Consider the following 14,404-nt stretch of genomic DNA (forward strand, 5'->3'; position numbering starts at 1 on the left):
GGAAATTGATTTGAGTTGCTCCTCCACCAACCCAGTGGTAGAAATTCCTTTGTGTGGGGCTCTGCTGACTTTTGCAAGTAGAATTGAAGTTCATCAATATTCCTGAACTGGTTTGTTGATGCTCCCCTAGTGTAGACCAAATCAAATAATCTTCAACACCATCATTATCATCCAAAGCATTGGTCCCAGATGTTGAAACTGAACTTGAAGGAATATTTGCATCTACAGCAGAAGAAGCATCAACAATGTTAGCATGATAATTATATAGTGTTTCTAAATATTTGTGTAGATCAGAAATACAAGTGTCAATATCAGGAGTTTCAGTTGGTCCAATATCCATATAAGAATATAAAGCAGTGATTAATTGGCGACAAGTGGCCATTTTGATAGAAGGGTTTAAATAGCACCAATTAGGTAAATAGGGAGAATTGGTAGAAATATTTTTTAAAATTATCTAGCATAGATTCAACAACAGAAGTATATCCTTCTTTCTTTTTCAAATTATGTATTAAAAGAGAAATTTCAGCAAAATGAACTAAACCATTTGCAATAATAGGATAATAAGCTCCAGAAAACTCAAATGTAGCCATATAAAATTTTTGTAAAAACTTTACAACATCTTCAATGACATCCCAAGTTCTAGATGTTAACAAACGGCTAGGATTGGTACAATGAGAATTAGCAACTTCAGTTATAGGAATTCTATATTTATAACAATATTTTAAGAATAAATAAGTATAATTCCACCTAGTAACTATTTCTTCAGGCATGAGTCTTGGTTTTAGTCCATAGTGTACACATTTTTCTTTAAATGCATTTAATCTAGAACTTCTATTATTTCCTTGAATTACACCAACAGCTCTTCTAACTAAAGTGATATCATCTCTAAATAATTCAAGGCCACTCTTCACAATCAAATTATAAATATGACATGCACATCTAACATGAAATATTTCAGGAAGTGGTAGGTGTAGATGCAATTTTAATATTGTAATAGCAGCATTGTTGTTAGAAGCATTATCAAATTACACACACAAAACTTTTTCTGTAAGATTTAAAAAAAAAAAAGTTAAAAACCTGGATGAACCGGGTTGTAGCCCGTTAACGGGTTAACGGGCTTAGCAAGTTTCGGTGTACCGGTATCAAAAAATTATTCGTTTGAAACCCGCTCCCCGCCCAACCTGTCCCAACCCACCCCCACGCTACAGTACTGGGTTGACCCGAGCTGAACCGGGTTGTAAACAGGTCAGCCCAGCCCGATTAACATGTATAATTCTACACCCACGAGCTAATCGATGTCGACCAAGAGTTGGCGGCCCCTAAGGGGGATACTTGTAAGGCTGAATCCTCCTTAGCTCATGAGGCCTGAAGAAGAACATATGGTTATTGCTTTGCAAGAAGCCCCTCCGGTCCTGATAAGGGCCATTTCTGAAGGCAATGCCTTTATCCATATTTAAGATTCACTGCATCGTATGGAGGCCACTTTGAATGAAGCTCAGGCCACTGAGGAGAAGCCGACTGAAATGTCCCGGGCCGTGGACGATACCATCAACTCATTTTTTGAGGGCGTGGACATTGGCATATTGGAAGACTACTCTGGCTTTGGCCACTTGGAGTTCCCGAAAAAGGTTGTGCAACCGGAATCACGAGGGCCGAGCTCGAGCTCAAAGCTCGAGAAGCAGTTTCATGCCCCGAGTGTGGACCCTGATCGAAAGAAGACGGTCATGTTCTCGGTGTCGACAGATACTAGCATGTTGTCCGAGCCAATCAGAGTGGCTAGTTATTTTCATTCCTTGGTAACCGAAGAAGTCCAAGTGAAGATGAACGAGGTATATGGGATAAGTCTTTTCAATGAGGCCCAGCAGGCTCTGAATCGGGTATATCCACTTCCCTATTTATTTTAACGAGTTCCCGTCATCTTAAATGTTTTTGACAATATTCTTTATCTATATCTCAGGCCTCAGTGCTTCATCATGAAAGATTTCACCTTTACAGGATGGAGGTGACCACCTCGAATTCAAGCTCAAGGAACAAGTCTGGAAAATGGAGATGTACCAGGCTCTCTGTGAGCAGAAGGACGAGGTCCTTAGGGACATGACCGACCTCCCAGCCTTTCAGGCCAAATCGGAGAAGGCCCAGAAGAAGGCCTCGAAAGCAAAACTGGATCTTGCTCTTCTAGTTGAGAAGGTAAGAGTGCTTGAGATAGATAATGAGCCGACCAAAGTGCAGCTCTGTGTGACGAAAGAAAAGGTCAACAAATGGTATATGTTGAACGAGGAACTCCTGGCTCAACTTGCCTCAACCTTTGCAGAGCGTGATGCTCTTGGCGAAGAGAACACTGAGCTGAAGTCCAAATTGGAGGTGGCTTCGAACGAGGCCTCAGAAGCCCAAGATATGCTGGCCCAGTATAAGGCCAATGTCAAGACAGCCGAAGCCCGAATCATAACGAAGGTTGAGTATGTGAAATGGATATCTCGTAGGAAGGCTCTCGAGGAGATCCTAGTCCGGGGGAAGGGGGGTCGACGTAGAGACAAAGATCAAAAAGGCGAAGAGGTTAGAATTCGAGGCCAAAGAGAGGTACCAACCCAAGGGATCGGATAGCGAGCTGGGCTCTAATGAAGATTGGGCAGGGAATACCTTAGTTTATATATTTTTTTTTGTATTTGTATGTTTTGTAATTCGGGGTCATTTTCTCGTACCTCTATAAATACTTTTTGTTAAATATAATAAATTACCCATCGGCTACACATTGTGTCCTTTAATATTTCCGCATTTGCTTATGCTTAGGACTTAGAATATGTAACTTGTATCTCGGACTTAATGCATTATCGATGCCTTAGCATAAATTTTGTTATTGCTCAAATTGTTCAGCTTCCAAAGGTCGAATAAGGCCCGGGTCAAGTAACGACTCCGAGTTACTTTAACTTCGGAGGATCTAACAAAAAATAAAACGAAGTCGAATAATTTATCCGGACACAGTTAATATCTATCGAAGGTGGCTCTTTCCTTGACCATAATTCGAAACCGATTGATTTGATCAGATCGTACATAATCGTTATAGACTTAAAATGTGTAAGGACCTTAATTTTTTTATTTACGAACTTAGACGTCTCTGATTCGTTTATGCACCAGGGTCGAAGCTCTAATGGCTTCGGAACTTAAGTTGGTTGTAGTCTTTCGTATTTAGGCCCTTCCTCATAGTCTTAATTCCATCGAGGTTTAGTAACCCGATCTACCCCCTCTTTTTGTCAGTCGGTAGTCCCCAGTTCGGGGTGACCCATAAGCTTATGGGTATTTAGATAAATATGCATGGTCTCGCGAGCTCTAACTGCTTTTGAGGTTTCATACCCCCGGTTAACGATGGCATGTGAGCTTAGAGGGCTTTGAACTCAATATTTATTCTAAGTGACATAATGATAACATTGCTCGTGTAAGTGTTAATCGATGAAGCATAAAAGGTGAATTTCTCACTTTATTACTTCAAATGTAATGTAAATAATCGAAGATACAAAAACTATCTTCTATGGCAGGAATGAACTATCTGGGCATGATTCATTTGATTGTTTGACTCTTACAATAAATCCTATTAGTCAAGCCTTGGATTTCGATGTTAATAAAATTGTCTTCGAAATTTCCGAACTCAGTCTTTGGTTCTTGATTCAGGGTGTGATAATCCCCTAGTACTTGAGGCCAAATTCTGAGGGCTCGAGTACTAATGATCTAAAGTGGGAAGTACCCAGTCCCCGGTTCTTGACTGGTCCTCAAAACTAGAGTAGCATGCTTACTGTTGCCTCGTTAAAAACCTTATCGTAAAACCCACTGCGGGAAAAATCACTCGAAGGGAAAAAGAGTGCAACACGTGATTTGAAACCTAATTCTGGACTTGACTTCGGTTGAGTGCCTGCACGGGTTAGTTCAAAATATAATAAACCTCAAAGAAGATTAAGTATTCATACCTTAGCAATAGTACCGATTTAAGTGTGCCACATTCAAGTTATCCTGCAGTTGTATGCTATTTTCGGACTCAAGCTGGTACAAGCCCTTTCCGGTTATACCAGTGACTCTGTATGGTCCTTCCCAATTCGGGCCTAATTTTCCGTCATTCAGGTTCTTGGTATGTAGTGTGACTTTTTTCAATACTAAGTCCCCGACTTGGAAGTGTCGAAGGTTTTCCCTTCGGCTGTAATATGTCCCCATCCGCTGCTTTTAAGCTGGTATGCTAAATTTAGAGTTGTGTCCATAGCCTTGTCGTTTGATGTTTTCATAGAATATTGGAACCTCAAGCTCGGTTCCCCCACTTCTACTAGAATCAAAGCCTCTGCGTTGTATACTAGAGCAAAATGGTGTCTTACCGGTGCTCGACCTCAAGGTTGTTTGATATGCTCATAAGACCTCGGGTAGAATTTCCTACCACCTTTGTTCTCTTTTGATTTTGTGATCTTCAAAGAACTTATTGACCTTGTTATCGGTAAATTATATCTTATTGTCACAGGTAATCCCGGTTGGTATCCCGAACCGACAAATTATGTGATCCCAGATGAAGTCGATAACCTCGTTCTCTCTAACTTTCTCAAACGTTTGTGCCTCAACCCACTTAGAGAAGTAATCGGTCATAAGCAAGATGTACTAAGCCTTACCGGGTGCCCATCGTAAAGGACCTGCGATATTCATTCCCTACTTCATGAATGGACAAGGGTAAAGGACCTTGTGAAGCAGCTCCCCGGTTGGTAGATCATTAGGGCATGCCTTTGACATTCGTCGCATTTTTTAACAAAGTCCTTTGTATCCTTCTCTATTTCATTCCAATAATACATGGTCCTAATTAATTTCCAAACCAACGATTTCACTCCCAAATGGTTTTCGCAAGTCCCCTCGGCTTCATTGTTAGTCAATTTCACAATTCTAATATATTGCCTTATTATATTACCTGCTAGTGGGATATACTCACAACATCTCAACTCCTAGATCACCTCAGCAAAATGGAGTGGTTGAATGCAAAAACACAAACTTATAAGATATGGCCAGAACAATGATATTAGAACACTCTCTGCCAAATCACTTTTGGGCAGAAGTAGTTAGAACAGTGTGCCATATTCTCAACAGATGTCTCATACAGCCTATTCTAAAGAAGACTCGTGGAAAGGTAAAAGACCAAACATAGGCTACTTTCATCACTTCGGAAGCAAATGCTTTATTCACAATAATGGTAAGGACAATCTTGGTAAGTTCGAACCAAGGAGTGATGGAGGTATATTTCTTGATTATTCAAATAACAGTAGGTCATTTAGAGTTTATAATAAACGTGCATTGAGTGTAGAGGAATCAGTTCATGTTATCTTTGATGATAATAACACTATGGCCGAGAAAGGAATCATTGTAGGTGATGAAGATATCAATCAAGACATATCACACACAAATAAATCTCAGAAATCCAAAAAGTCCACTAACAACAGCAACGAACCTACAAAGTCGACTAATGAATCTGTCAACAATCATGCTGACGAACCAAAGAAGGTTGACAAAGTCTTAAAAGACTCCAGATGGGTACAAGCCATGCAAGATGAACTTGATCAATTTGACAAATATCAAGTATGGAAACTTGTGCCTAAGTCAGCAAATGCTACAATTGTTGGAACCAAATGGATATTCATAAACAAGTTGAATGAGGATGTAAAGGTAATTAGGAACAAACCAAGATTAGTGGCACAAGGCTACTCACAGCAGAGAGGAGTTGATTATGATGAAACATTTGCTCTGGTAGCCCGATTAGAATCAATTCGTATATTACTTGTATATGCATCGTTTAAAGGTTTTAAACTTTTTCAAATGGATGTTAAGAGTACTTTCTTAAATTGTTTTATTTATGAGGATGTATATGTAAAACAACCTCCTAGATTTGAGAACTCATAATTTCCTTACCATGTGTATAAATTGACTAAAGCTCTCTATGAACTCAAGCAAGCTCCTCGAACTTGGTATGATAGGCTAAGTTCATTTCTAACTGATCATGGATTCACAAGAGGTAAAGTAGATACTATATTATTTATCAAAAGATCTTTTCAAGGTAATCTCATTATTCAGATTTACGTCGATGATATTATTTTTTGTAGTTCTAACTCTCTTTTGTGCAAGAAATTCTCATATCTCATACAGAGTGAGTTTGAAATGAGTATGATGGGATAACTCACGTTCTTCCTTGGACTTCAAATTCGGCAATCAGAAAAAGGCACATTTATTTGTCAGACCAAGTATACTTAGGAGTTGATTCAAAAGTTTGACGTGAGCAATGCTAAAGCAATTGGAACGCCTATGAGTCCATCAACCAATCTTGATAAAGATGAAAAAGGAAAATCAGTGGATGAAATCAAGTATCGTGGAATGATTGGATCTATGCTATATTTAACTGATAGTTGGTCAGATATCATGTTTAATGTGTGTAAATGTGTTAGGTTTCAGTCAGTTCTTAAGGAGTAACACTTAACTGCAGTAAAGCGAATAATTCACTATCTTAACGGAACTATCTCTCATGGACTATGGTATCCACATTCTAACATTTTTAAACTTGAAAGATTTTCAGATGCTGATCTTGCAGGTGACAAAGAAGATAGAAAAAGTACTAGTGGAACGTGTCAATTGCTAGGGAAAACATTAATCTCCTGGAACAGTAAGAAACAAGGATCAGTGGCTTTGTCACAACCGAAGTAGAATACATTACCATTGGACAATGTTGTGCTCAATTACTCTAGATATCTCATCAATAGAGTGAATATGAATTATCTTTTAAACCTATTCAAATATTTTGTAACAATTATAGTGCTATATGTCTCTCAAAATATCCTGTGCAACATTCTAGAGCTAAGCATATAGATATCAAGCATCTTTTTATTAAAGATCATATTATTAAAGGAGATATATAATTGATGTTTGTTAGCACTATTGATCAACTAGCACACATTTTCACAAAACTCTTACTTGAAGATAGATTTTGTGTCTTATGGGAATCACTTGGTATTATTTCACTTAGCACTAATAATTAGGACATATGTGTTACTAATTGTTTTTACTGTTATTTTTTAAATTATTTCCTTGTGTGTGTAAGAGTTATTAATTATGCGCCTCCATTTTTCCTTCTTTTCACATCGATCACGACTCTCCGAAAAGAAAAATCAATCATCACATCTATTCACTGACGCATTTTCCTTTTCTGCACTCAACCATCAAATTCACCCGTTTTAGTTCCCTCCATCACTCTCACTCTCTCACATTGGTACTATCGCTCTAAAACCCTTCTTCCCAACTCATCGATGGCGAAAAACTCCAAAAACCCCTCTGCCTATACTCGAAAGAGTACTCGCTTCAAAGCAAAACCCTCATCACAACCTCTAGAATAGGTCGATTTAGGGTCAGACTACTCCAAAGACTTTGCCTCTTCTTAGGAAGAGCTCTCCAATGATACGCGTAGCTTGAATGAAAAAGCTCTAGGCAAACACCCCATGAAAGAAAATCTTGAGTCCCTCACTCTAAAGAAGCCCAAAGCAGACCTCACGAGTTCTTTAGATTCTAATATCAACTTATATGACACCCCAAACAGAGACACCTCCATCGCATTCAAGGATAAGCCAATAGCCCATGGTAGGGTTATTGATTTGAACGACACGGAAGTTTTCAACTGCAAGGTAAAGGAATTATTTGATTTTCAAGGTTGGACAATTCTCTCTCTACCTCCCCCAAAGGTTTATGAAGCCCCGGTTAGGATGTTTTATGCAAATCTTCATTCTCCAAAACCTGACAAGTTAGAATCTTTAGTTCTTGGTAAGCGTATTGTTCTAGATTGTGCCATGTTTGATTCAATTTTTCAGTGTAAGCGTTCTGGATTTTCTATGTTGTTCAAAAATACCTGGCCTGAAGAATTTGAAATTTCCTTTGACCAAGCAAAATATTGCATAGCTGAGTCACCTACCGATTCCCTTCCCAGTCATTTAGGTCCCAGCGATATTAGTTTTGAAACCCGAGTTCTCGCACACATTATGGCTATAACCCTTCTTCCTCGCACTGGTTCATTCTCTACCTTCTTCCAGTTGGATACCTTTCTTGTTTATTGCCTTATCACCAAGCACAAAGTTAATTTGTCATCTTGGGTTATAAACTTCATGATTGGGAGTGTTGATAATCCCACAAATCTTGCCTATGGTATGGTTATCACCAATCTTCTCGTAGCACATAATATCTCTCTTTTCAACTATCCATTTGTTTCGGTCACCAGATTCTACAACTCCAGAGCCTTTGCCCGTATGGGATATATTGTTGTGAAGGGTACTTGGGTAAAGAAGCAAGAAAGAGAAGCTAAGGTTGTTTAGACTAAATCCAAAGCCAAAGTGTTTGTTTCTCATCCCAGTGTTTGTGACCCTCATCTTGTGAAAAAGTTAACTGCTATTGACAACAAGTTGACCATCATTAAGGATCTTCTAGTCTATACTCGATCAACCATTGGAGATATTCATGAATCATAAAGGACACATGTTCTGATGTGTCTAAGATAAGAGTCTAGATTCTCAAGATAGCAGAGAACGCAGCCAAAGCCTTCAAGGAAGTGCATAACCGAATCGATGGGATATCAGTCACCGTGAATGCTAGCTTTGATTATTTGAAGGAGGCTATCTACAATACTCTAATATTTTATGCGTTGCTAAGTTTGTGGATGGATGGATGGATGTTTAAGACAATTTTTTTATTTGTTTTGGACTGACTTTCAAGTCTTGGGTTGTACTGTTAAGATTATCTCTGCCCTAGCATAACTAACTAGTTCACTATTGCTTGTTTTAATATATTTTTGCTAATATAATGCTTTTTGTTGATGACAAAGGGGGAGAATAAGAATAGATACAACTTTTTGAATAGCTGCCAAGTTGAGGGGGATTCAACTATCACACGACCAACGATGAAGATGTCCAGTTGAAGGGGAGTCGACTATAACAAAATAAGAGTCGACTAATATGGATTGGGAAGTAAACTGCTTTTATTTGTTATTTGTCATCATAAAAGGGGGAGATTATTAGATCCAAGTTTCAATGATGAAAAATAACATATCTTTATTTGTAGGTCCATTCCAGGAGCAAAGGAGAACGAGAGCAAAACCATCAGGAAGACGAGAAAGGAAGGAGTAAAGGAAAAGAAGGAAAAGATTTGCAAAGATCTGACAACTCAGGCGAAGGAAGAAAAGAAAGGAAGATCCAAAATTAGAGGAGTCCAAGACTGCTGAGAATCCGCCTATCATAATCACTGAAGCACTGAAGATACGTATCTTAAAGGAAAGTTGTTAAACTCCGAAATCAAAGGACTAATCAAAGGTTGGTTGCTGAAGTGGGATTCGCTCGCAGAAGGAAAGCCTTGCCGATCAAGATTCAAATCAAGGAGGCTCCGCACTTATTCTTGGAATGAATCAACTCTGATTCACTCCATGGATTAATTCCTTTAGGACAGTAAATCTCTCAAGATATGCCGCAATTAAATCAAAGCAGATCTCTCAAGGTGTATATATTACAAAACGACAAAGAGGAGTCGTATACTTTGATCGAACCAACTTTGTGCTCTTTGTTCTACTCTAAGCAAGCGTTGTAATCTGAGTGAGAATTACTGTGTAACTAGTAGAGAGAAGAAAGACAGAAAAATATTAGTGAGGCATTGTATCAAAGTTACAACGAGTGTACTTAGAACCAAAAGGCAGTTGGTGTTCGCGATAACACCAACATACTTGTACGAAGTTTTCAAGGAGCTTTGAAGAGAGAACCCTCTTGCAACCCAAGGGGACTGTAGTAGGATTTACATTGAATCTGAAACAGTATAAAAATACTTAGTGTCATTTAATTTCTGCACTTTACATTCTGTCTTTAATTTTTACCTAGCTTCTACTTTCAGTCAACTACTTAGCAAACTAATCAACTACTTAGCTATAAAAAGAAAATTCGACAATTCACTCCCCCCCACCCCACCCCCCACCCTTACTTTCAGGTATTGTATTAAGCACCATTTGTTCGTATGTCATAAGGCTGAGAGTTAACCATGCACTTAACATTGTCAGATAGGTCTATATTATGTCATCGTTTAACATCTGAATGTTTATCACTTCCCCTGTCCAATCAGGATTATGGCTAATTCTCTCGAGAATCTAACATGTCATTAATCAATTTGAATAGCTAGTGTTGGTGATATGCTCCAAACATCATTTGGCAAACTTGAACTGAAGGATCCATACTATCGGATACTGCAATCAGTGGTTAAACTTCCCTCTTTTTCTCCCAATGTCTAAGTTTGCAGGTGTAAAGCTGTATATTTCTCGTGAATTTGAAGCTACCATTTAGTACTCGAGGGTAGGGATATTCTTATATTCTGTAGAGCACAGCTTCACAGTATGGTGAATTCCGATATTACTACAAACACCACCATATGGCATGAGTCGAACCAGATCACAAACTAGTTGGGCTTGGGTAATGCTTGACTGATTATTTCATAATGGAAACTCAATATAACAGCTTTTAGCAATTCGTAAGTACCCCACCATTCTTACTTTTACTAAGATACAGAGGAAACATAGAGTATTCTACGCTGGCATGCAGGCCAATTTCCTTTGACATTTTTTTCTTTTGCCCTGTTATTGATCATCTGGCCAAGAGCTCAAATTACCTTTCCATCTTTGGACAGGACATCGAAAAATACAATCTCGAGATGAAGATGGTTCAGTCTTGACGGACTTTTGTTGCAAGAGCAATTCAAGAATATACACCGGAAAATAGTAATCAAACTCAAAGATATCAATGTTAGAGTAGCACTGCAAGTGATCGAAGAACGTCACCGCTTTTTATACAAGGACAAACCATGGGAGAATTTTAAACTATCAACGACAATATAACTCTTACAAGTGACTACTGTCAATGGGCCATAGAAAAGCAAAAAAGGAGATTTATTAAAAGTAATATGTGAATTCAGCAGTCCACTGTAAGACAGGATATTCCTTGTATCATTATTGCTCTTTCGGTCTTGGTTGAGCTAAATTTCTCTGCAGAATGAAGAGTATAAAAGTTAGTAACCTGTTTAAAATCGAAAAAGAAAAAAAGCAACTAGAAGCGATAATCACCCTTGCTTTTCATCCCTTTAATGCTTTAAGTGACGATGTGGTTAGTTAATTGACAATTTGACACTACCATGACTTTTGAGGGACAAATATCCCAAGAACTGCGAGTTTTTAGTAGTACAGGACAATGTCTAATGATTGCTTCAGTGAAGAGGTTGTGATGATTTACCTGAGCAGATATAGACTTTATGATTGAAATCAACAAACTGTTTCCTGCTACTTGGCTCACTTGCCTTACAAATTCTTGCGCAGTGGTCTTCCCCTTTTGACGATCATTGTAATATTCTTTTATCAACTTGATAGCATGAGAAGGCAAGATCCTTGATAATCTAGTGATCAAAGCATCAACGGAAATCCTTAAATTTACATTCTTTGAAAGAGTTGGACGATATTCATCAACCCCTTTTGAATGAGGAGAAACTCTGACACTGACTATGACTTCAGGGAAGACATGTGTACTCAGGCGACTACTCCAAACTATATACGTTCTTGGAGATGTGAAACTGTCAACCCCAGAATCAAGATCCTCAGAACTTGGTTGAAACTGTCCTGAACCAGGAATTACTAGTTCCGATCTTCCCAATACCAATTTGCAAAGCAATAAATGTCTTAGTCCATCCTTGTCTTGAACAGCAGTTTGAAGACAATCAAGAGGGTAATCACGAGCAGAAAATTGAACTCCATGGCGATAACTTGATGGAACAAAACCATTAGAAATTATGTCAATAATTTTTTCCTTCGAAGTTCCATACCAACCAAGCTTCTTACTAGCATGCCCATTGTACTTTTTCTCCATGGTTTTTGCAACAAGAAGGAAAGATTGAAACCTTGTTTGTGAAACAAAGCTGGAACGAACATTCATATGAATTGCCTCAACTTGAAGTGATGATCCTAGTGCACCTAAACCAGATACAAACTTGTCTGTTACAACTTTATACACCTTGTGGTCTTGATTGAGTCGCACCAAGTCATTATTACCAAATAACTGAGCTCTTTCTTGAGTTTTACTGCATGAAACCCCACACATTCGATCTGTTGTTGTCGGACTTCGTACTTCAATTTTGTTACGAGGGTTGCTGCTTGAGCTTGCACTTTCAGCTGGATCTTCAAGTCTGCGCCTTTTTGCGTTTAGCTTGTTGGGCACCATGGTTAGTTCTGGTGAAAAGAGGGTAACAAAAATCAGAGAAGAAAGGATAAATTCCAACTACTAATATATAAGAGCTAAATCTCCCTACAGGTTTATTGGACAAAGAGGAAAAGAAACAAGTAAACAACATGTATTGCACAAAATAAAGGATTATAAGACACTTACATAGTATGAAAGTAAGTGCAAATCCAACAAGAAATAGGGAAGAAAAATTCCTTCTTTTGGGAAGTAAAACTCGACTTCTAACCAACATGGAATTTGAATGCCTTTCCTTTTTGTAGGACAATAAGTTTAAAATAGATAACCTTCTAAATTTCTAAAATATGCTATGAAACAGAACTTGTGTCGGTATATTTATTGTTGTAGTTTGACTCCGCACTTATCATAAAAGTAAAATTGAAACTAGACGTGCAATTCTTCTGACATATTTTGAGATCCTATAGGAATTAGGAAAAAGTTTGCCCATATTACTTCTGAAGTAGTACTAAATTCGCTATTCAATTTAAGAGGGTAAGAATTATTTTTCTTGAAATAATTTTGCTTTGGTCCGCATCAGTGAGTGAAAGTAAAATTTAGAATGTGTCTAAATTCATTGAATACTACTCTATTCTATCCCTTCCGGTTTACCTAAACCTATTTACTTTTTGGTCCATTTCAAAAAGAATGAACCCTTTCTAAATTTGAAAATAATTTATCTTGCACTTCCAATTCTACCCTTAATGAGAAACTTTTATAAGCACACAAATACTCTTGACCCATTTTTGACTTATTTAGAACCACAAATTCAAAAAGTATTTATTTTTTTTAAAATTATGTGCTCAGTCAAACAGATTCATATAAATTGGAACGGATGGAGTAATAAAAAAGAGTATTATAAAATGTTCATTGGCTTACCATAAAATATTACTATTCCCATTTATTTCCTTCTTCTTCCTTAGCTCTATAGCAATATACGATTACATTATTCCAAGAAATTAAGAATTTATTAATTGTAAATTTCTTGTTAAATCCATATCATCATAGCCCGCAAATTGAAAAATTGACGAATAAAACAAGATAATTTCAAAATATATTATACGCACAAATAAGCCCAAGTAAAAGAAAACTTCAAAAACGCAAGTAACACCCATCGCCAAGTCAAGGTAGATTGCAAACCCACATAATTAAATGATGAGATTTGGTTAAATACTCAATAATTTCGCCAAAATTTTCAGTTTTCACAAACAGAAAGAAGGAGGAGGAGGAGGAGGAGGAGGAGGAGGAGGAGGAGGAGAAAGAGAGTAGAAGAAACCTGGCAATTAGGATGAACTGAACTCAGATTCTATTCCAGCGTCGGCGAGATTTAACGGCAAAAGAATGGTCGGCGAGATTTAACGGCAAAAGAATGGTCGACGGGAACGAGAATCTACAGATTTACGGGCTTTCTGAAGATTGGGGGGCAAATCTTTTCACCAAAATTTCCTTTATATATATTGAACTAACACAAACGGTCATATAACCAAATGGCGGGCTTTCTGAAAATTTGTTGCAATTGACTTTATTTCGAAACTTTTCATTTGTTTTCCCTTTTTATTGTGGATACTAAGGCACCGTTCGTCGATAAATTTTGCCAAAATAATTTTGGATTTTATTTGGCAAACACATGTTTGGTCATAGATTTTGCTTACATTTTGGCAAAATTCCAAATCCCAAAACCAGCCAAAATATCACTATTACATTTTTTTAAATTGCACCAAACTTTTGTATTTTATAAAAGAGCCCACCATTTATTATTTTGTAACAATGTTGCTTCGTCTTTTCGGTCACCTAATAGTGTATCATGTAGTTCATTATAAAAATGATAATTTTGTATCAAATTTATTTATGTTCAGGACTATGGTTTGCGATAATATAATGAATGTTATTGATAATGATACTATTGGTATTTGTAATAGTTTTTAGAACTTGTGGGTATAAGTCATGTTTCATGTTTTTCCAAAATAAATTTGGGAAATATGTTTTGAAAACTGATGTCCAAACACATTTTCATCTTCAAACCAAACTTTACCCAAATCAGATTTTTCAGAACAAATTTGGGAATCTATGGTCAAACGCTAGCTAAAATGTTAAATTACTAAAATACATTTTTA

The 14,404-nt window shown here is 37.4% G+C and overlaps 1 protein-coding gene across 2 annotated transcripts; it reads right to left on the reverse strand.

Moving 5' to 3' along the window:
* Positions 1 to 10,758: 10,758 nt before the first annotated feature.
* LOC104111177 (probable inactive poly [ADP-ribose] polymerase SRO5) lies at positions 10,759 to 13,885 on the reverse strand. Of its 2 annotated transcripts, XM_009620815.4 has the most exons (3): positions 13,567 to 13,864; positions 11,298 to 12,283; positions 10,759 to 11,053 (listed from the first exon to the last, which is right to left on the reverse strand). In XM_009620815.4, exons 2-3 carry the CDS (start codon positions 12,273 to 12,275, stop codon positions 11,018 to 11,020), a joined length of 1,014 nt encoding a protein of 337 aa, XP_009619110.1. In that variant the 5' UTR covers positions 12,276 to 12,283; positions 13,567 to 13,864; the 3' UTR covers positions 10,759 to 11,017. The 2 variants fall into 2 exon arrangements, with proteins under 2 accessions (XP_009619110.1, XP_070041961.1); XM_070185860.1 differs by lacking the exon at positions 10,759 to 11,053 and having other exon boundaries at positions 11,060 to 12,283; positions 13,567 to 13,885.
* Between the last annotated feature and the right edge of the window lie 519 nt (positions 13,886 to 14,404).

The sequence above is a fragment of the Nicotiana tomentosiformis genome, chromosome 9, assembly GCF_000390325.3.
Source record: "Nicotiana tomentosiformis chromosome 9, ASM39032v3, whole genome shotgun sequence".
NCBI classification, from domain to species: domain Eukaryota; kingdom Viridiplantae; phylum Streptophyta; class Magnoliopsida; order Solanales; family Solanaceae; genus Nicotiana; species Nicotiana tomentosiformis.

Bases quoted from the DNA above. Each gene is read 5' to 3' on its own strand.
- LOC104111177 (XM_070185860.1), bottom strand. From the start codon at position 12,275: ATGGTGCCCAACAAGCTAAACGCAAAAAGGCGCAGACTTGAAGATCCA.